The sequence below is a fragment of the Monodelphis domestica genome, chromosome 4 (genome assembly GCF_027887165.1).
Source record: "Monodelphis domestica isolate mMonDom1 chromosome 4, mMonDom1.pri, whole genome shotgun sequence".
NCBI lineage: Eukaryota > Metazoa > Chordata > Mammalia > Didelphimorphia > Didelphidae > Monodelphis > Monodelphis domestica.
The window spans coordinates 47,084,180-47,107,662 of record NC_077230.1 but is presented as its reverse complement, the minus strand read 5'-3'; the positions used below and the strand labels follow the sequence as shown (position 1 = coordinate 47,107,662).

Here is a 23,483-nt window from a genome sequence, read left to right as displayed (position 1 = left end):
TAACCTATTTCAACTGCTCCCAAATATGACCCTTTTCCCCATTTCCAGAACAGCAGAATTCAAATACTAAATAAGTTCTTTACCTTTTTATTAATAACTTCTTTAAAATCATACGGGAAGATACAGTCATTTGGTTTGGACACAACTAAGCAGAGAAAAAGAAAAACAACAGCCATCTTAATTGCAATAAAAGAACAAGAAAAAATAAGGATAGTTGTACATAAAGTTATACTATAAACTAATCAAATCAGGTGTTTCAATTTAAACCATCAAAATTCCTGAAAAGTAAGGTGGTATCTAGAAGATGAGATGGTGACCAGATCCAATGCAAAAGGTTTTTGGATGGTAACAAATTATATTTATGTTTACACTTTTCCTCACAATCATCCTGTGAGGTATAGAGATCTTAAAGGTAAGCCAAACATGGGACCCTAAGTCCTCATAATTATCAAAACTATCCTATAGAATTTTTAACAGTCATTCAGGGAGGAATGGAAGAAATAGTAAAGTTTCAATCAAAATACAATACTCCCATGACTTCAACAAGCAACAGAAAATTGATGTATGTAGTCCAACCACACTGAAAAGAGAAGCATCAAGGACCTAAAGAGGTTAATTTAATTTACCTCTCCCAGAACACAGAGAGACAAAAAAGTAGTCAAACATTTTCATAAATGCTGCTACCATCATTGTTCTTCTGATATTTTCAGAAAGTGAAGTAAATTGAATGCTGGTCTTAAAAGCCAGGAATACTGGGTTCAAAGCCTGCTGCTCACACTTAGTAACTGTGTGGTACTGGACAAATTACTTAAACTCTTAATATCAGCTTCCTTCTAAAAGAGGAAAATAACATCTGCAACCCTTATTTCAATGAGGAAAGTGCTTTACAAAATTTAAATGTAAAAATATAAGTTGTTGCTCTTGCTATTATTGTTACTGTTGTTAAGATTATCCTATACCAACCAGTAAAGCCTTATACTCACTATTGGCCCTCACACACCTTTTTTCTGCCCATTTGATGGGGGTTTTAGGGCCTCTTCTAATATCAAACCAAGGGGCCAGATAAAGGATATGGCCCCAATGTAATCACACATTCTGGACAAAGAAACCAAGATGGTAAGAACTTATACAAGCTGATGACCAACATTCTAGTGCTCACCATTGCACCAGAAGAATCTATACATAATGAGCAATTAATTCAAGCAAGAGCAATACTGGATTGGAATCCTCCTAGGGATTAACATACATTACACTTTCTGAGATATGTTTACACATTAGCAATTTCATGTATCCCACAATCAAGCTGTAATTTAAGTTTACATTCCCTTCCCCCACCTAAAACATGAATGATCATTTATACTCTTCAGCACCTGTTTCTTTCTATGTCTCTTCCTGGCTTTACCCTCTGAAGCCCTTTTGGGTGTAACTAACCTTGGGATTTCCAAAAGATCCAATGTAGTGGTTCAATTCAATTTGGTAAATATTTATGGATGCCTCCTATATGCCCTTGCACATTAAGGATACAAAAATGATATAGGAATCCCTGTCTACAAGGGACTCATAATCTAGTGAGATGGTTCATTAGGACCTGGCTCTTCTAAAAAAAGGAATCTCAGACTACAAATGTTACATCCAAAAAACTGCCAGTTTTCAACACTGAGTGAACTTCTTTCACAAAGCTCAGCAATTGAAGCAGAATAGATTTTTTTTTTAATCTAGATTCCTGTTGCTACAGCCCGAGGATAAAAAAAGGGAAGTTGAAATCAAATCTTAACAAATCAGTCAAATAAATACCTACCGCAGAAGTGTGACTGAAAAGGAGGCTGGGGTGCTGCTTTATCCAAAGGAAAACTGTGATGGATCAAAGCTGCCAAAGCAATAACCTGTAACAGAAAACCACAACCAGGAAAACTATTTAAGAAAACAATCACACTGTAGTGCACCTGAACTGCTAATTGTTACCTTTTCCTATGTATACTTTATTCCAATACCCAGTTGGCTATTCTCTGTACTCAGACTAACCATGTTAATAGCTACCTAAGAGTAAAGCAATTCATTAGTATATATTTTTAAATGCTACATCTCAAAGCATTAGGAATTTATTTCCAAAAGCTATCATTTTTTTTTCATTTCTACACCTGCCAAAGTTATTTTATGTTCCAGATATGAGTTCAGAAACACTGACCTTGAACTCCATTTCCTTCCCAAAAGGGAAACCATTTTCACTTGCTGAAAATTTCTACAATCACAGGTAACTATCACCTCTATAATAAAGTATAAAACTTGATCCATGCTATTTATTCACCTCATTCTGATGAGTCTTTGCATTCTGCATCGTCTTCAAGCTGAACGACATGATCACAAGGGGCGGGGGAGCAATATCTTTAACAACATTCACCAAGTCGGGTTTTAAAGCCATTGCCTCCACTTTACACCAACTGATTGGTTGATTCAAGAGCTCTAAGAAAGAATGGATTAAAAAAACCCAATAGCTATTTACAGAAGAACTCTCCTCATCAGAATGGATCAGTGGTAAATTATTTTTCAAACCTGTCTCCTAATATGCATAACTTTCCTAAAGAATAAAGCTTCATTCACAGTTATCGACACTCAAAATAGTCATATATCTTCTGGCACCCAGTTGTTCTAAAGATCAACTATTATTTATAATTTGCCAACTAGCTTATAGCACCATGCTAAGCACATAGCAGATGCTCACAACATGTTTATTCACTAACTGCTGATTGACCAACCATCCACAGAACACTAAATATGTCATCATCATCCAATGATTTTACTGTGTACCACTCCCAACAAAGCTGAAATAGCATTGAGTATTCAATAATTATCTAAATTTCCTAATGAAGAAAAACATTAAATGAAGAAATGCATTTGGTTTTTTCTTTCAACTGCAAATTTCAGACATGTTTGTCTAATAACAATTTAAGAGTCTTATAACCTTGTCATTTCAAAAGGAACTTATTTGTGAAAATTCCTCGTGATACACACACTAAGTTAATCTTGCGAAGTTGAAATAATAAAATAACCAATAAGTAAATGAGATAGCTCCAAAGATTCTTAACTGTTAGAGATAGTTTAACATAAATCCTGGCTAAAGGAGAAAGATAAATCAGAATCAACCTTTAAAGTTCCCTTCAGGCCTAATGATCCATTTTGCTTTGGACTTCTTTACTTTGGCACCTTTGATTAGCTAGTAACCAAAGAAATTTAATCAAGTATTTAAGAGAAGTCTAGAACACAACATATGAAATCAAAGATTTACATACTTTTTAAAATGTTGAAATATAAGCATTGGATTATGTCTGCTGACTCCTTCAAATAATAGAAGAAATAGTAATTTTACAGCACTACCAAAAGCCATCCAGCTATGACACACAAGAAGTGCAGTGAACTGGACAAAGTACTTGAAAAGAATCTTAGAGAAACAATTTCTATACTTATTTCACTCTTAAAGTGACATAAATTATAGGCACCAACTGTTTGTCAACATGCCTTAAAACCTGCTTCATCAAAAAATACTGAAAACCTGAAGTGAATGGATTTCCATAAGTATTTCTTTTTAAAGCTCTGAATTCTACTAAATTCTACATGAAAATTATTCCTTACGTGGATTTTTTATTTCCAGCCAGCAAGGGCCTTTGATCCTCCTGTTCATCAAGAAAAGTTCCAAACTAGATGTATTGGTCCCAAATACATGAGAAAATGTCTCTCCTTTCAAATCCTGAGGAAGTTGTGGTAGTTCAGCCTTTTAAAAAATTATCAAAACAAAAAGTAACAAAATTACACACACATTCTATAATATTCATATGTAATAAACAGAAGTCACCTTGTGGAGCACATGAAATGCTTTGAGTAACTTAAAACGCAAATGGTCACATTTCACTTGTTTTCTCAGAGACAAAACAGTGTTCTTTAAGATGTTTCTTAGGAAACATAAGAATAGCCTAGGAGATCTTTCAAAGAGGTGGATTCTGACCTGACTTAAAAAGGCCTTATTACTTAGGGACAGACAAATACTACTTCATCGGGATAAAAGAAGTAGCAAAAAGGCAATGCAAATGTTAAATCCTATTCAATACATTTGCATTATATGCCCTTCCCTTGGTATTGTTAAGAAACATTTTTATCAGTTTTCACAGTTCAAATCACAAGATCAAAAGCAACAGAGTGGTGTAAAGACACAGCTAATTAACATCCTGTAGACATGACCCTGCTACTCAATGAAGCAGCGATAGCTGCACCAAGGTGACAGTGCTATAGTTCACCTTTCGCATGTACTACCACTACTCACAATGGACACTTAAAACAGATTATTAATCTCAACTGTAAAAAGACCACAAAATCTACTTAATATATTATACTCATATTTATTGATACATATGGTTTGAAGCATTTCTCCCTAATAATTTTGTCATCAATATGAAGACGTAGCTTTGGAAGTTAAAGGCTTTTTAAAAAGACTACTATCACGAATTAAATTAACTTTCTCTATTTTTATCATTTTTTACAAAGAGGTTTACTTCAGTGAACTCTGACCTTCCTGGGAAAAAAATTATGTGAAAGCCAAATGAAAGTTCAAAGACAGGGAAGGGGAAGAAAAAATTTCTATTCTAAGAAAATCTCTTTCCTTACTCACCGAGTACCTAACTTCCAAGTATTCAGATTTTTCTGGAACATCCGGGATCTCAAAAGCATAGTTCTTTTCAACTTTCTAAAACAATAAAGGAGTCTCTGTAAAATATTTTTCTAAACAGACTAATTTATACAGTTAACAATATAGAAGAGTACAAGTCAAAAAAGCAAGACCATTCTTTCCTACTTCAACTATTACAAAAACATGGAATACATTTTAAGTGATCAATAAAATGTTAAATGGGTTTGTCAGTGCCACCACAAATTTTTAAAAATTCGTACCTCATGTCTTAGAATTGAAATTGATTCTAAGGCAAAACAATGGCAACTAAGTTAAGTGATTTGCCCAGGATCACAAAGCTAGTGTCAACATCACAAATTTGACAAACATTTTTTAATATGTTTGTAGGATTTAGAACCAAAACCGGCCTCATAGTAGGGAAGCTCTGATTCAGTGGATTGAGAGCCAGGCCTAGAGATGGATGGTTCTGGGTTCAAATATGGCCTCAGATACTTTTTGGTTGTGTGACCCTGGGGCAAGTCACTTAACTACAATTGCCTCACCCTTACTACTCTTATTTTTGTCTTGGAACCAATACACAGTACTGGCTCTAATAAAAAAGGTAAGGGTTTGTTTTTTAAAAAGAAAAAGCGGCCTTAGATAGCATATAAGCCAAACCCCTGATTTTACTCAAATAACAAAGTGGTCTGTGATATTATCAGTCCTGAACAATCCTGATTTGGAAACTTGCTCCATCAACAAAAAAGCAAAATCTAAGTGCTGTAATAATTATTGCCAAACTATAATAATTAAAATTGTGAGGCTGATATAACTTCATTAAGTCAAAAAATAGGAATAGTAAAGAGAGGGGAAGATAGGAGAGATAGAGAGCTACTTAACTTTCTAATCTATTGGCCACCATGATGGGTCTGTAGCTAAACTCTGACAAGGGTTCCTTCAGTTCTCCATGCTTCAGCCAGAGGACCCAGACAGGCTCCTAGACTGACCTTACAAGCTCTTTTCTTCAACCTCTAACTCTCACTTATTACAAGTTAGGAACCAACCATAGTGTTTTGCCTGGGCCGCCCAGGGGGGCAGTGCCTGAGGAATCAGTTTCTGTCTCTGCTGGTTCCTTGGTTCTTTAACTTCCTTTCACTGAGGGCTTATCTATACCTGAATTTACTTAGTGATCTTTGACCTCCAGGTCACTGAGAGATTATGTTAAAAAAGCAACATGATGGAAAGAGAAATTTGCTTCTGACAATGCTTAACAGATAAATCCTTCAGGGAGTTGTCGGAAGTACAGAGAAATGACACAATTTCTTCAAGGTCAGTTCAATGTCTGAGAAGCTAGGATTCTCTAGGTCTAAGGTCATCACTCCATCCACTATATCACTCTACTCAACAGCCTCATTTTACAACTGAGTAAAATGTGGTCCAGAGAAGTTCGGGACTTGCCCAAGGGCACGCTAATAGATTCAAATCCAGGTCCTCTAACTTCAAATTCTGGGCCTTTTTCAAAATATTAAGTGAACTAAATTATCTGCTCTGTAATTAAAACCCTATTCCCACAAAAGATGAAAATTCTCACAAACATATACATATATTATATTTATTATATATATATATATTATATTTCCGTGTTTGATTAGTTGAAAGTTCTTTATCCTTACTCTCTCAGTATTAACTACATCATGTACGTTAGTATCATCGGCTACTGTGATGACTGGACAATAATCCCAGAGGGGATAGTTATAGGTATTAATTCAAGAACTAGAGAGTGAATTCCTTAAAGAAAATATATACCATTCTAACAAAAAAATTTGATATTCTTTGAGGAGTCTTACTTTGTGACGACTTCTTAAGCATAACATCTGTCCTAAGTCTTGATATTCGTCAGCTCAGGAGGCAACCAATGTGAGATTATAAAAAAGGAAAGCAAAGACTTCTATTCCAGAAAGAAGGCAAAAGAATTGTTTTTGGGAAACAAGCAATTAGTTCACTTTGTTGAGTTAGCATGTCTTTTGTTTTCCAAATAGATAAGTATGACAAGGAGATGGAAAATAGTATTTTTGCCAGTCTCTAAAATGGTATACCTATATATTTTCTTCTACTTAAAAGACCTTTATTAATATTAATATCTGCTGAATGAATAAATTACTAATACATCTGAAGAAAATCTGTCACCAAATACAAACCCTGGACTTGAACTTCATAATCTTATATTTTGTTGCAGTCTTTTCATCAAATTCTTGATAAACATCTTTCATTGTAACTGGATTCCCCTTCTTTTCTCCAGTAGCTAGATCTATTCGCTGTTCTCCCCCAAAAGAAAAAAAAAGGAGAAAAAATATATGTGTAAGAAATTCAATCAGCAAGATTCAAGTTTTTAGATTCATTCATTCAGCCTTTCCCATAGCCTGACAGAGAATTCCAAAAGCCTGCAAAAACCTTTTCCAGCTCTATCAACTGCATTAATCCAGGATTTAGACTCTAAGAGGAACTTTGAAATGATCTAATCTGACATCCTCACATATGCCATTCTTGGTACTCAGATTCCTAAAAGAAAAAGTCCAATAAATCAAAAAATATTTACTAAGTACATATTATGTGCCTGGTATAAACACAATGGCAATACAAGGACAAAAATGAAACAATCTCTGCCTTTGAGGAGTTTACAGTCAATCAGGTAATACATGTATGTAAATAAGAATACACAAAAATACATACATAATAAATACAAGGTAATGGGGTGGAGTTTAACAGGTAGAGGAGGCAACAAACCTTCAAGTAGTAGGTATCATCTGAATAAAATTGAGGAGAACAAGGAATTACTCCTTAATTAGGAATCATAACCTCCTCTCCCCATTCACAAAATGGAGCATGTCATGAACACATACAAAGAAATAATCTTAATCATTATTGTCATTGATCCCTTTGTTAGTCTAATACATATTCCTCAGAATAATGTTGCATAAAATATTTAGAATTATAAAGGAAACGAATTACACAGAACAGTTATCAAATATTTTTAAATATATTGATACAATGGCAAAGAATTAGAAATTGAGGGAATGTTCATCAATTAGGAAATGGCTAAGCAAATTGTGGTGCATGATAAGCAAGATGATTTCAGAAAAAGCTCCAAAGATCTGCAAAAACTGATGCAGAGTGTAATAAACAGAACTGCAAGAACATTATACACAGTAACAGCAATACTATATAAGATGATCAACTGTGAAAATCTTGCTACTCTCAGCAATGCAATGATCTGGGACAATTCTGAAGGACTGAAGGACTCATGGCAAGGAATGCTATCCACCTCCAGAAAAAGAACTGTCAGAGTGAGAGGGATGTGGATCAAAGCAGAGTAAACTTCATATCAGTGAATTTGCAGTTTTACTTCGGGTTTTGGTGTTATATGAGGGTGCTTTTGCAACAATGACCAATATAGAAGTGAGGTTTGCATGACAATTCATGTATAGCCTAGATCAAATTGCTTGCCATTCCCGGGTGCAGGAAGGGAAGGAAGGAAGGGAGATGGTTTGGATCTTAGAATTTTAGAAACTATATATTGAAAAATTATTATTACAATGTAAATAGGAAAATAAACTCTTTAAACTTAATATACGTATACATATACATATTTATATTCATGCATCCCAAGTACTGAACCCTAAAGTTTTAGAGGATTTCAAAGGACTATAGATGGAGAAAAAGAATCTGATTCCTGACACCACAGGAAGAGCAAATGAGGGTACTTTTTTCCTAAATGGCATGGAAGGTATTTGTTGCTAGCAGCAAAGTCAGTTTGGGCTGAATAATAAGCTATGTCTCCAAGTGGTGAATTCTCAATTACTTATGAAAATGGAAGAGACATTATAAGTGAATTAAAATCCAAAAATTTTAGATTATTAGTTTCATCTAATTATACCACCAAATCATCTAACAAAAAGACTAACAAAATACACTGGATTTCTTGTCATTTTCTCTACTGTACCTAAACTAGTGATGAGGCAGCTAGCAAGCACAGCATTCATTATTAAGAAAGAAGTAAAAGAAATACCAAGATTACAGAGAGGTCTTTTAAACAGAATTGGCAACTCCTGAATGGGTAAGTTATACATAAAGTTTAAGAAACTGGTAGTGAAGAGGCACCCTATATAATCAAAGAACTGGAAACAACCTCAGAGCTCATGTAGCCTGTCATTATGCATATGAGGAGACTGAGGCTCAAAGAGTTTAAATGACTTACCCAGGATCACACAGCTAGAGCTTGGACTGTAATTCAGATTTCCTAACTGCCAGTGTAATTCTCTATTCTATGGCACTATATAATGCTACTGTAGGAAAAATAAAGATTACAGGAAGAGATATTGAAAGTGTGGAAGAGCTAGAATGCACAAATACTTAAAAACAGAAAAATCAAAAGCCAATTAGGAATTAGCTCACCACTTCACGGGGCAGGAGATGGAGAGTTCGCTCAATGTTTTTTACCATGACACAACAGCTTACATGTGTCTCTGCTGATTCAATCCAAACTTTTCCAAACAGAAATACCACACCTTAAGGGACAAGGAGAAACCAAAAAGAAAATTTCATGTCTGTTGTTATCAAGTTCATAATAATAAAGGAAAATTAACATTGTGATGTTTTTATCATACAAATTTTAATTTTAAGAGAAGATAACTTATATCACAATGTGCTTCAAATCATGTAATAACAATCCATTTTATGAGTTTTACTTTATTTCAAGTGTCCACCCACTCCCACCCTATGTAATAGTAAAGACTTACCTGACCAGTTATCAGAAAGTATATTTTTACAATGCTTATTTCTCTTTCTTTTAATTGAACTTGACACAGTTCAGTAACCAACCTGGCAGTATATTTTTTGACAACTCATACACCTCCTTGCTTTGAAAGACACAGCTTCAAGATCCTAAATAACATATATTATGTGCTAAAAGTAACAACGCCTATCCCAGGTGCTACATCATTGCTCAGAAAAAAATTCCAAAGACAAGCAGATTCCAAAGAGTCATCTGTCAACTTCATAGAGTATCTCTCTGCAAGCTTCCAGACCCTCTGAATAATTCAAACAGAAGTGACACCAGGAACTTATCAAGTAAACTTATTTGTGATACAAAAAGAACTTGGGCACAAGTGAACATGTAGGAAGAATCATTCTAAAACTTCCCCAAACATTGAAAATATTGTGTAGGTGACAAAGATCACTCAAGAAGATTCTGGAAAAACTCAGCACATCTGTATTTCATGTACAGAAAAACGAACCAATAATTGTATTGTTGGGAATATATCTGGAAAGTTATCATAATATATCCATTCCAAAGTTTTCACAGCCACATTATATGTAACTAACAAAATCTTGGAAGCACCCAAAATGTCCAATAATATGGAAATGGTTTTAAAAAGCTTCAGTATATGAAAGTAATAAAGTGCTATAATGCAATTGAAACCAAAAAGTATGGGGAAATACAAAGATATCTGAAAAAGACATTGTAAAATAATGCAAAGCAAGAAGGAAAAAACCTCAAGTTGAAGGGAATACGTGTTAACAACAATCACACAGGAGGACAACTGAATGAGAACAAATGGACAAACAATCCAATGGAGGCTTAGAAATGCTGACTAAAAAACTACCATGCTATTAATGTGCTGAAATGTATTCGTTCAGATATAATTACTAAGAAAGTTTAGTTGGTTGTGTTCATGTTAAGTTTTAGTGTAACAATTAATTTTTTTTTATTTTTAAAAATTAAAACTCTCAAGTACTTTCTACAGATAATTAAAAGCTCTAGGGATGGCAAGGAGGTGAAGGAAAGCAAATAATCGGGAAGGAAGCAGAAAGGGGATAGTAAAGTATGAGATAGCTGAGAAAAATGAAGTTTCACTTCTCAAAAGCTTTAAAAAATAGAAGAAAAAATACCAAGCAAAGGAAAATAAAATCCCTACAACCAGCTTCAAAAATTGAAACAGCTCATTTTACAGTCAAACTAATATCACACTTCACGCAAAGCATTTGACACTGTTTATGCCTCATTTGCCACAAAAAGATCATGGTAAACAAAGAGAATATTCCCCCCAAAGTTACTTGCTGAAACCAGGTGCAGTCAGGATTATTCAACCTTGAAAAAGTCATAATGAAGACAGGATATCTTCCCATATGCAAAGAGTAAAAATCTTTTCATAATTATGTAGCATTCAGCAACCACTGACTTACTTAGAAGCTCTAAGAGACTGAGAAACAATAGCAGGGTCTTTTGGAGTAGTTATTTTCTATTAGTGGCATTGATTTCACCAAGTGATCATTACCTGCTATCATGATGAAGCTGTTCAATCTCCTGAGATTAAAGAGGAAAAAAATTCTGTGGCAATCTCTTATTTAACCCCTTGCCATCAGAGTCCCAGAGAAAGAAATGCATAGAAAACTAAGTGAGAAGCAGCAGAGTGTAAGAAAGCACAGAATAGTAAGCCTTGTCTTCCTGCCTCTATAGTTCCCCCACCTCCAAGTCATACTTATGTGAGAACAATCTTTCTTGAGAATAGATCTGGCCACATCACATCCTTCCCTATTCCTGAATAACATTCAACCTCCTCTGCCTGGATTCAAGGTCCTCCACTCAATTTCTTCCTTCTGTTTCACCCTCCTCCTTTCCAAGCACCTCAGGGAAACAGGACTTCATCACAACCTCCCCTCCCTCAAAATGACTTGTCACTCCCACTGCCACACTTTGGCTCACACATTTCCCAATACTTTCAATGCCCTCTTTCTTCATCTTTACCAGCTGAACTCAGACTCATCCTTTAAAATCCAATCCAATGGCACCTCCTCTACAATTGATCCTCCTCCATATGCAGTCCATACACCTCTCCCCACTTGGTGTTATTCCCTCTCAGATCTACTACTCAAAGGCACTTATTTAAGTACTGTGTATTAATTGTGATGCCTTACCATCTATTGGACAATAAAAGTTCCTTGAGGGCAGGCACCATTTATTGAGAAAGTCTATTTTTTCTAGCACCAAAAACAGTTGGCTGCACACAACAGGCATTTAATACATGTTTTTCTAGTTCTGGATGGCCCACTTACTACATGGGAAATTCAACTTCATCTCTCTAAGTCATTTTTCTTCATCTGTAAAAGAATAGCATTGGACTAGATGACTTCCAATATTCCACTCTAGTCTATGATTCTAATCTAGACATACAAAGTACATAGACTATCACCAAGGGGAAAAAAGGAGTATTTTCTACTTTGAAAACTTGGCTCAAATGACATTATTTTGTTTTTTGCTCTTGAATACTATCCAATTTTTGGGGGAAAATTAGATTTACATCCATAAGCATGGCAAGCTAATTATTATATATAGTTTTTCTATTTAGTGTCTACAATGTCTTCATTCAGTGTCTCAATCTGAATTTCTAAAACCTGCCATTCCATACTTTTGTGCCCCTAAAGAAGCTCACAGATGCTTAGAGCTGGACAAGAATTTACAAATCATCTAGTCCAATCTCTTCGCTTTAAAGTTGAGGAAATTGAGGCCCAAAGGAAGGGATTTTTCCCAAGGTCACTCCTGCAGTTCTGTGACACAGCCAGGACTCACACCTACATCTTCTCAGGCTTCCCATGACCCTACCTGGCACTTCCAACTAGAATAGTACTTTGTGAAAAGAGAAAAAAGCAAAAAAGTAAAAATAGCAGGTTTATTTTCACCTAGTAAAAGAAAAAATATTTTTTACTTGAGTTTCATGAACTTGAGTCTTATCAGTAGCCATTAAGTAAACAATTCAAGAAGGTCTTTTTCACTGGGAACTGTCATGACTTTTATCAACCCAGTCCCCTCTACTAGCCCTTCTCTAACCATCTCTTCAAAATCACCACCAGTACATGCTTTCAAGTCTTAGACCTAATGGCAGCAATTACCACCGCATTTATTGCCCAAATAGCATTGAACTAAGTATAAATACAGAGAACTCATTTACAAATTCTTATTCAACAGTTGTTATCAGTCCATCTTCAACTGGTAGTTTGGAGGAAGTAAAAGAAGTGAGAAGAGAATTTATTCTTCACCTGACAAAAAAATGTCATCTTCCACAAGTAAACTAGATGAATATTTATTTATAAAGCTAATCTATTCTTTAACAAAGAAATTAACATGTTTGTTACTCAAGTGGTTCTCAGAAGTTTCTATATGAGCCAAAACATATATTTCTTTCAACTGTTTTTTCCAGTTACAGCCAACACCTTTGCAGATTACTGTTAGATTTAACCCTTAATCAGCTTAATCACTTGCTCTGTTGATATTCTATTTTGCAAACAGCTTTCAAAAAAAAAAACACAAACACTGCACCACCTTTCTTGTCCTAGAAATATGAGAGACAGCAGCTCTACCAAAACTGAAATTTTCCACTTGTTTCAGAAACTACAGAATCTCTATTTTCAGAGCAGATCATAGGGAAAGAAATAAGCAGTACACTCACCTGTAAAAAAACTTGAGTCAGAGGACCTAGGTTAAAATCTCCACTGAGCTACCTACTATATGTCAAGATATCTTCTAACAAATCATTTAAACTCCCTGGGCCTCAGTTTACATAAGTATAAAATGTAAAGAAGAAAAGAAGACTAGATAATCTCTAAGGTTCTTTTCCAGCTACAAATCCCATGAACCTATGAGTAACAGAAGGACAAAAATGGGGAACTAGATGGCTTTCCAGCTCTTTTGGACTCAGGAATTCATACATTTTCTTCCCTGTTTTGCCTGAAGTGAAATTTTAAAACACTGTTTTACATACAAAGTATATATGAAAATACTTTCCTAATATCCATGACTGCTGTATTTGTAATAGCAAAATAAAATAAAATTGAAACAACCTAAATATCCAACAATTGAAAAGCACTGATTAAATCGAGATATTAATATATTATAGTGCCAAAATAAATAAGAAGCATACAAAGAAAAATAGAAATAGTATGAAGTGATGCAGAGTGAAATCAGAAGAACCAAAATTATGTACATTAACTACAACTATATTTTTTTTAAAGAAAGAAAAAGGGAAGAAAAATAAGAACCAGCGAGGCCTGACTTTCAAGCAGTACCAGAAAGCAACAGAAGACAAAAATATTTTCGTGTGTTATTTGTTAATTCATTTTGTTCTAAGCTCACAAAAGCTGAGACTAGAATAAGATGTGATATCTTTATATTTATATTTATATATGTTTACTTGATTGTTTTGCTGACTTAAGTTTCTCATTTTTCTTTAAATAAAAACACAGAAAAACCAAATACAAATGATTTTTGAATCAACTCTTTGTATATTTTCATACTTCTGCACAGTTCCAAAAGTGCATACAATAGAGGACTATCTCTGCTTATTTACACTGCAAAGCTTTATGAAGTGCTGTCTTCTCAGTATCAAAATAACTATTTCTAGATGGTATTTCTAGAAAGAACTCTTTCCCAAAACAATGGAGTACCAATATAATTACCTGGTTGATTAAACTGATCTTCATAAGCATCCAACCAATAAAAGAGAAAGACCTGATCACCATCTGCCCCTTTTACCAGTGGAAGATGATTTGAATCTACTTGGATTTCTTGAGTTCGTAAACTACTTTCATCTTCCTGATCCATCTTGTCCCAGCAAGAAACATCTGGGAGAAAACTGTCTCTATAGAAGTTAACACAAAAACATAAATTTTATGTACAAGAGAATGATTAGACCTGAAACAGAGATGAAGTTTATTCCTAACCCATAGTTCTTACAAATGTGACGACTCAGGCTCCACATTTTTTTCCTGTTCCTTCTCTTCTTCTTGGGTCTTGATAGCTTTGGGGAGACTGTCAGCTTCCTCATCTTCCATAGGTTCATCAAAGTCTCCATCCTCAAAATCCATCAAACCGTCTTCTTCTTCCTCTTTTATCATCTCCTCTCCTAGAAGCATCAAACATTTATGTTGTGAAACCATGGATGGCAGTTATGAATCCTTACACATCATCAAAAATAGAAATATTATCCTATTTCTTACAAAACTACATTTTCATTTAAAAATGAATGTCTGAACTGGATTTCTAAAAAGCTACCTCATGATTCAAAATGCAAGTTTTCCAATTCTTTACATTTTAAACAACCAACGTGATACCTTCAGAAGCTTCTTCCTGTTGCATCATCACAGAAGCACAATTTACAACCTCACTGTGCAACTGTTCAATGTCCTTGTGCTTCTTTACATCACTAGGCTTGGCCATGTAATCAGCATGTTTAAGATCAACCAGAGTCACAGGAGATTCCCTTCTTGAAATGGGAACATCATTTTTTCCCAAAGGAGTTGCCTAAAAATATTAAAGAAAATGAAATCTTATATCTAGGCCCCATGACTACACAAATGACTCTCCTAAGCCACCAGGCATCAGTAAAATAAAAGAGAACCATTCCTATTTACAATATGTGACTATCTGCTTCATTGTCATTTCAGGCAAGTACACACACAGAAATACAATGGTGTAGAGGAATAAAAATTTTCTCATCTTTCAGTACCACGGTCAATGTAACTTAAATATAGTACTTATCCACAAATGTAGGGTATCACAAAATGTGCAAGAAAGAGGCATGCTCATGCACATGTTTCTGAGGTACAGGAAACAATATAATGAAAAGGGAGAAATATTGAAAATAAATAATCAAAAGGCAAGAACTCTACAGACAGAGAAAATAAATACAGAGGCATTTCTCTCATGAAGGAAAGAAATGGGAGTCTATTTGAGACATACTTTATTTACCTTGGGTATTTGCACAGAAAAGGGATTCAGTGAAGCTCCAGTGGGTCTTTTCTTCTTTAGCATCATTACAGGTGGTGGAGTTATCTGAGGTGTCTGAAAGGAAGGGTAAGACAGACTCATTGCCATGCATGGCTTATCACAAGACAGAAAAAAGTATGTTCCTCCACCCAATGAAGCCCAACAAATAATGCTTTTTTTTCTTCTCTCCTCCCCCCATACAACATATATGCTCATGCAACGTGGTTACTATAGCAACAGAACCATAGTGCCACTAGAAAACCGAAACAGACATCAAATCCACCCCATACCAATTATTTTTCTTAAAAATTAAACATTCTTTCCATCTGTCTTTCCAGGACACTGAGTTTAAGAAGACAGCACAGAACTGAGAGGAGACAAGGAAGGTGCTAGTGATTTCTATCAACAGCCATTAAGAAAGGAATCTGAGTCTGCAACAAGGACTCAGTCCTTAGCAGCTCTATTGTCAGTCACCAGCATTTGTAACTGACTTCTCCATCACTCCCTATCTAAGCCCAGGAAAAGCAAGTAGTTCATACCCGAAGGGGTTTCATATTGACAGGATTTAACCTATTTAAGGAACAATATATACTACTGCTACTGAATACAGGTGATGACTACTTTTACAGAATAGGCTCTTGTATATATTCTTACTCTCCTGAATAAACACCAACACACACTTAATTGGTACATAATCAGATAGTTGATCATTGCTGAAAACAACCCACTTACCATGGCATAGGTATGTGATCCAACTAAAGAGTGTTTTTTTAAAAATCCTTTTAAAAAGGCAAGTGGTAAACTATAGTATACAGAGCAGCAGTCAGGAAGATGTGAGTTCAAGCCCCAGATCTAGCACATATTCACTATGGGCAATATCCCAGTGCCCCAGATAACTCCCCAAGACTGTAAATTACAGAACAGTTATTGACCTGCACTGGTAAGGAAAAAAATTTTTTTTTATTTAAGGCTTTATTATCATTATTATTGAATCTCTTCTTCACTAGAGTTCACAAAAATAACTTACTGAAGAATTGAGATCCTGAAGAATGTCCCCTAGCAAATCATCCTTTGACAAATCAACAACTTTCTGGAAAATAAGAGCAAAAAAAATGATTAAGAACCTATGGCTTATCTGTTCTCACGAAAGGGCTGCATTCTTTGTATAAGGAATAGTTAAAGTCAACAGAGAGGTTTTAAGAAAAAAGATGAGAAAGCCTCAAACATGTAACTAATAATCAAGAGCATCAAGCTAACACATCTGTGGAGGGAGGACTTGACAGGTTAGCATTTGACTCCTTAATCTTTTCCTATTAACATTTGATCCACTTTCAGAGTTTTAAATATCACCTGCATATGTAAGAGCCCAATTCTGCACATCTTGACATGCTTCATTCTCATTCCAGGATCGCAAGTTGCGTAGAGTAAATGCACATCTGGATGGCCCTGTCACACCTGAAACGGAACTCATTTACACCCTATAAACTTTCATAGTCCTGACTGCAATGCTGCCTATAAGAAATGTTGCCTATAAGAAAAGAAATTCTGAATAGCCCAATTTGATGACTTACAAAGTTCATGAAAAACTCATTCTTTCAATAATATTTACTCAACATGTAGCTGCCCAACAGACTGTTTAATTAATTGGTACCAATAATAGAGAAAACAATCCAGAATTATGTGAGAAAGTTAATAAAAATGCTCATACCCTTCAACCCCCCTCTTAGCATTTATGTATCTCAGAATATAAAAAACAGAAAGTTACGGAAATACTCATAGCAGCACATCTGGTTCTAGAGACTAATGAGAAACAAAGCAGACACTCATCCATCCGTTGTGGAATGACTGAATAAATCACGACATATGGATGGCACAAAATACTATTGTAATATAAGAAACAACAAAGAGGCACTGTGGGGTATGGAATAGATGGCCTTTTAGTCAAGGAGATCTGGGTTCGAGTTCTACCTATGGCTACTGAGAGTCAATTACAGATGAGTTGTCAGAGAAGGAGAAGAGTATGGAAAAGAAGAAAAGAAATAAAACAATGAAAAATATGAGGAATACAGAGAAACTTGGGAAGACTTGTATGAACTGATAAAGACCGAACCAAATTGAATAAGTAGATCTATATGCTCAATAACTACCAATGAAAACACAACTAAAAGACAATAAAAGTCTAGGTAAGTGAATCAAACGACTGGTTTCAGATGACAGACAATAAAAAAATACCTCCCTCACCTAGGAGAGAAGCTGGAGACAAGAGATGCCAGAGAAGGGCAAACTAAGTGGCACAGAGGATAGCAAGCCAGGCAAGCCTGAGTTCCACTCTGGCCTTACACTTCTTCGCTGTGTGACCCTAGGCAAGTTACTTAAACCTTGCCCTTCTGTCTTAGAATTGTTACTAAAACAGAAAGTAAGAGTTTAAAAAAATAAAAGAGATGCCAAAGGCTACAAAATGCTATCAAATATGGTCATAATTAGTTGCTTAACTATGCTTCTTTGTTAAACAAGGGGATTCTAATGAGATGAAGGAGAATATTGTGACATATTAAAAGGGCATCAATAAAACATTTTTTTAGAGAATACTCAATTCACCTTGAAATGTACAAGTCAAAAAAACTGAAAAAGTAAAGCACTCACATCTGTAGTTTTCTTTCCAGCACTTGCCATAAACATGGACTTGATATTATTTGGCTTCGATACCACAGCCTTCTTTATATTCTTCTTGTCTTTGGATGCTTTGTCACCTTTTCCTGCCAAAATAGAAATTCATTAGGAATGTCTACTTGCCTCCCCAAATAACCCAAAGTAGTAAATTAAATCACCTGCCTTCTATGCAAAAGGATTTTTATTTTGAAGGACTTCAGTATGAAAATTTCTACCATTTTATACACTTTCTTTAGGAAGGAATCAAAGGAAAGAATCTTGAGTACACATTTTCCTAAAAATTCCTAATAAGGGCAGAATGGCATAAAAGAAAAAACCCTGGAATCAGGGAGGGAATCTATGTTCTATTACTGGCTTCCCAAGTTACAAGCAGTTAAAAACTTGGGCACTTTACCTCCCTAAGCCTCACTTTCGACATGGATAAAATGAAGAGGTTAAACTAGATTAGCTTTAAAGTCTCTTCCAGCTCTAGAACCTATGCTAATTTTAGTTAGCTATTAGATCAAATTATAAAGGAAGACTGTTTAAACCTTTTCATTTTAGGAATAAATAGAATCTTGTTTATGTTCACACAAAAAGGATAAGAATTTGGGGGCAACTGGGTAGCTCAGTGGATTGAGAGCCAGGTCCTAGGTTCAAATCTGACCTCAGATACTTCCCAGCTGTGTGACCCTGGGCAAATCATTTAACCCTCACTGCCTAGCCCTTACCACTCTTCTGCCTTGAAACCAATACACAGTATTGATTCCAAGATGGAAGGTAAGGTTTAAAAAAAAAAAAGGATAAGAATTTAAATCAACTGCCCGAGAGATCCCAGGATGAAAACTTTTATTTCAAAGCTGTAAAAAAATGGACTCGAATACACAATAAACCTCTAAAAAAAAATAATACTCCTTGCAGAGAGAAACTAATTTCTACCTGCCTCAGTCTCCCCATATTCCCTAAATTTTAATCTTTACAAAGCAAACAATATTTTTGTATCAAAAGGGATGCCTGTTCTTTCTGTGCTAAAGATTATCAAGTCTCTCTCAATTTGACAAATCAGATTTCCTTACTGGAAAAAAAAACATTTTTTGAACAATAATTTGTATTTTTTTTAAATTCACAGATCTCATTTATTGCTGCTACAAAACAAACATGGTCTAATTTCTGTGAGTCAATAAACCAGTTCCCTAGTCCACTCTGAATACTGAAACAGATTTCATCCTATTTGTAAGTACCTCAGACCTCTCCTGTCACTAAATACCAGAGCAGAGTGTTTGTGGTACCATGCTTGTAACCAACAGTTTAAATCCAAGAAAAGACATGTTATTTTTATGATCCCCATAAACACAACCCTCAATTTCAATAAATTTAGCCAATTACCTATGTTTTCTAAATCCTGACATCTCTTTAGTGTCAACAGTACTTTCTCCTGAAGGAGATAACCTTTCTATGTCTTCTCATTCAAGTTACCCAAAAAATGTTATTAAATGATTATTAGATACTTGCTCATCCTGAGGGAGTTCCATTTATGTCTTGCTGTAACTCCTTCAGAGAGGAATCAACTAGAGTAACAAAGACTTCCCTATCTGGCTCAGATAGTTATCAGAAGAGAATCTGAATATCATACAGTGAAAAGATCAGGTTGGATTGCATTTGAGAAAATAAGATATGTTTTCAAAGATCTTTTGTTACTGCAAAAAGTCAAGAATGAGTATCATAAACATTATCTCATGAAGAACTAAGGAATGTGATTACAGGGATCTCTTAGCTGAGGAAACTCCCTCTACAAATGCTGGTCTACAATTTAGTCTTAAGAAATTTGCCTATGGCACTTACATCATAGTGACTTGCTCAAGGGCTGGACTTCAACCTAAATCTACTTAGCCTTGAAGCTATACTGTCAATACAAGTATCCACAAAATATGAAAAACTAATTTCAGATGCCAAAAAGAAATTTAAAAGGCAAATTTTTTTTCATAGCATTGTACTTTCAAATTATCTCTCATTTCTCCATTCACATTGCCACCCCCCCAATTCAGGTTCTCATTACCCCTCACTGAGACTCTTGTACTAGGCTTTTAATTCATCTCTCAGTGTCAAGTCTCACTCAGTTCCAGGCCATTCTCCACTCAGCTGCTAAAGTGTTATTCTCAAAGGGCAGATCTAACCATTTCACTCCCCTAACTCAATAAACTACAATAGTTCTTATTACCTTCTTTAGAACCAAATTGAAACAGTTCAATTTGACCTTTAAGGTCTTTCAAATGAGATAATAGTTAAAAAAATATTTAGTGCAATGTCTGCCACATAATAGGCATTTAATAAATGTTTTCCCCCCTACCTCATCATGTAATCACTCTCCTTTGCATATACTCTAGTCCAGATAACTGTTCTCCCTCTTCCTCATATACCCCATGTTCCCTCTTCATGGCTTTGCACAGTCTGCCTCCTTTTGCCTGGAAAGTCTTACCTCCTCTTCCCCACCTCTTAGAATTCCCTAAGTACCTAATTATGTCCAAAATTCAGCTAAAGGACTACCTCCTACCTGAAGGTTTTTCTGCTTTCCCTTGCTATTAGTGCCTTCTCTCAAAATTACCTTATTTTTATTTAATATCTATTTTTAATATTACTCTATATGTCTACTGTCCCTCACAGCTAGATTTAACATCTTCAAGGGGAGGGGCTATTTCATTTCTGTCTTTCAATCCTCAATCGCTAGCATAGTACTTGGCACAGAGCAGGTGCTCAATGCTTTCCGATTAACTGATTTTATGAATCTCTAAATTTCCTATATAAAATGAATTTCATTCTGAACACCAGAATATAGCTTTTATAAGAACACACCCCAAGCAAGTCACTGATAAGAAGAAAACCCCCTTTTATTCCAAAATATATAAAGCAGCACTTTCTGATGTAGAAAAGGCTGAAAACAAAGTGGATGTTCATCATCTTGGCAATGGCTAAACAAATTATGGTACAAGAATGTAAGGTAACATTACTATGTTATAAGAAATAATGAAGACAAAGAAGTACACAAAGACTTTCATGAAATGATGCAGAGCAAAGTAAGCAGAACTAAAAAAAAAATAAATATATACACACACACACACACACACATATAACGGCAACCATAGAAATGGAAATACCAATCACAAGAGAATTGAAAGAGAATCTTGCAGAATTACAAAGAACAAGCTCAGTCCCAAAGAAAAAACATGACACTCCTTTGCAGAGGTGGGAAGTCCATGGGTGTAGAACATTGCATAAAATTTCAGAAATCAATATGAGGAACAGTTTTACTGATTTTTTTTTCTCTTCAAATGTTATTTCATTTTATGGGATAGCTCTCTAGGAGAAAAAAAAGGAACGGTGAAAGATATTTGGGTAATATATTAATAAGATATATCTAAAAATTTTATTTTTTAAAAGAATATATACTTTACCTAAAGACAAAAAAGATCCTTTATTCCCAAAGAAAACTATGAGAAACCAACTACTCCACAGTACCACAGTAAGTCATCTCAAATTCCAGACTACTCTTCTAACCAACCAATAACATGCTCTGGAAAATTATGTGTTCATACCTTTCTTACTGACATCAAAGGCATCATCATCAAGCTCATCATCAAAAATCTCCCGGCCGTCCTCTACATAGCCAGTGCCATCTGCAAGAAGAAGTAAAACATAATGAGCCGTTTTTTTTCCCTACTGTGGTTACTGGTACTTTAACCCTATCAGAGGAAATGCTGCCCTGGCTCCTCTATGCCCCTTCTTTATCACATAGCATCCTATTAGAGCATGTCATGGAGATAAGCACATTTCCATTGTGTAGATTTTCTATGATACCCAGAGAAAAAGACAACATGGTCGCCACCCCCACCCAAACCAAGGTTTTGCTTTCCTTGGTCAAGTGGAAGGCAGAAAGAGGATCAAGGCTGGTGACACACACTGTCTCCAAGCACAGAGGGACAGAAGACAGGCATGCGGGTAACAGACCCACTTGGGGTTAGTTGGGGCAGGTGAAGGCACCGAGCCCCCATGCTGGCAGTGGCAGCAACAATAGCACTCTCTCCACAAGTTCATGACTCTGCTTTCCCTTGAAGGGTTTTTTTGGGCAAAGTTGTGGGAAGAAGGGCAGAAAGCCATGGAGCACCGAACCAAGGGGCAGGATGGAGCAGAGAGAGCACAGTATCATACATTAAAGTGAAAATGGGTGTTAAAAGTTAAGAATCACCATTACAAGCATCTCAAGATGAGTTTTCTGTCTTAACATGAAGAGTGAAAAGGTAAGAGGCAGCTGGGTGGCTAAATGGATAAAAAGACAGGAAGTCCTGAGTTCAAATCTGTTCTCAGGCACTTCCTAGTTGTGTGACCCTGGGTAAGTCACTTAACCCCAGTTGCTCAGCCCTTACCACTCTTCTTGAAACCAATACTTGGTTATCCATTATAGAAGGTAAAGGTTAAAAAAAATTGGGGGGAGAAGGGTGTTATAGGGTACCACAAGTCCTTTATGAGGAAAGAAAAGGAGCTGAAAACAATTTGCTATTCTTCAACCCAATCCTATGATCCATCTGGGACTAGAAACAAAAACAGCAGTTCACTGTTTCTTCAGATTTCTATAAAGTCCTCAAAGAATCATGGACATCACTGCACATGTGTTTGGGGCCTCCTGAGGACATTGATGAGACAGTCTAGAGCCCTGTATGTCTTCTCCTCTAATGACATTTAGAAAAACCTAAATAAAGTGATAATCCTAAGCTTATTTCACCATCTCTTCCTGCATAACAGTAAGAATACTTTATTGTTTAACAAATAAGCATTCCCTTTATAACCACTCCAACTAAGGATTATAATTTTAATCTGGTCAAAGATGAACTAAGAGACACCTCTCTTAATTGAATTAACCAAAAGTGGTTCCTCTTCTCATTTCATTGAACCCCCTCATCTATTTTAGAAAATCAGAATTACTTCCAAATCCTAATTACTAAGTCTACTATTCAAGGGAAACCGATAATGTTTTCTTCTTATTCAGGTGAGTCTAAGAATTTCAGGTTAGGCCAGTATCATGATAGTTTTTCTTAATATGTCCTAATAGAAAAACACATACCTTTGTGGATATGTTTCATAAGAGAAATATTTACCATTTGCAAAGTATGAGTAAGAATGACGCGGTATATTTATACAGGGGATATGTACTGCCTACCATCATCCACAATCCAGTCATCATCCTGCCGTGCCTGGACCATTCTGGAGTACTGATCTTCATCAACTTCATCATAAACACTTGTGAAGTCCTCTACCTGCCAAAATCATAAAAATTATGGATGAAATAATTCAGGGCAAGTGAATACATTA

At 35.5% G+C, this 23,483-nt stretch overlaps 1 protein-coding gene across 1 annotated transcript in view; it reads right to left on the bottom strand.

Annotated features, from left to right (window-relative positions):
- Positions 1-23,483, bottom strand: part of POLA1 (DNA polymerase alpha 1, catalytic subunit) — a 345,771-nt gene that overhangs the window by 314,045 nt on the left and 8,243 nt on the right. Inside the window, exons 3-17 of the mRNA XM_007493400.3 lie at positions 23,332-23,428; positions 21,713-21,793; positions 18,117-18,229; positions 16,501-16,563; positions 15,456-15,548; positions 14,819-15,008; positions 14,442-14,610; positions 14,165-14,346; positions 9,107-9,219; positions 6,853-6,969; positions 4,658-4,732; positions 3,628-3,766; positions 2,306-2,460; positions 1,799-1,883; positions 84-145 (exon numbers count right to left, since the gene is read on the bottom strand). Coding sequence (XP_007493462.1) covers positions 84-145; positions 1,799-1,883; positions 2,306-2,460; positions 3,628-3,766; positions 4,658-4,732; positions 6,853-6,969; positions 9,107-9,219; positions 14,165-14,346; positions 14,442-14,610; positions 14,819-15,008; positions 15,456-15,548; positions 16,501-16,563; positions 18,117-18,229; positions 21,713-21,793; positions 23,332-23,428 — 1,734 coding nt within the window. The remainder of the gene's footprint in view (positions 1-83; positions 146-1,798; positions 1,884-2,305; positions 2,461-3,627; positions 3,767-4,657; positions 4,733-6,852; positions 6,970-9,106; positions 9,220-14,164; positions 14,347-14,441; positions 14,611-14,818; positions 15,009-15,455; positions 15,549-16,500; positions 16,564-18,116; positions 18,230-21,712; positions 21,794-23,331; positions 23,429-23,483) is intronic.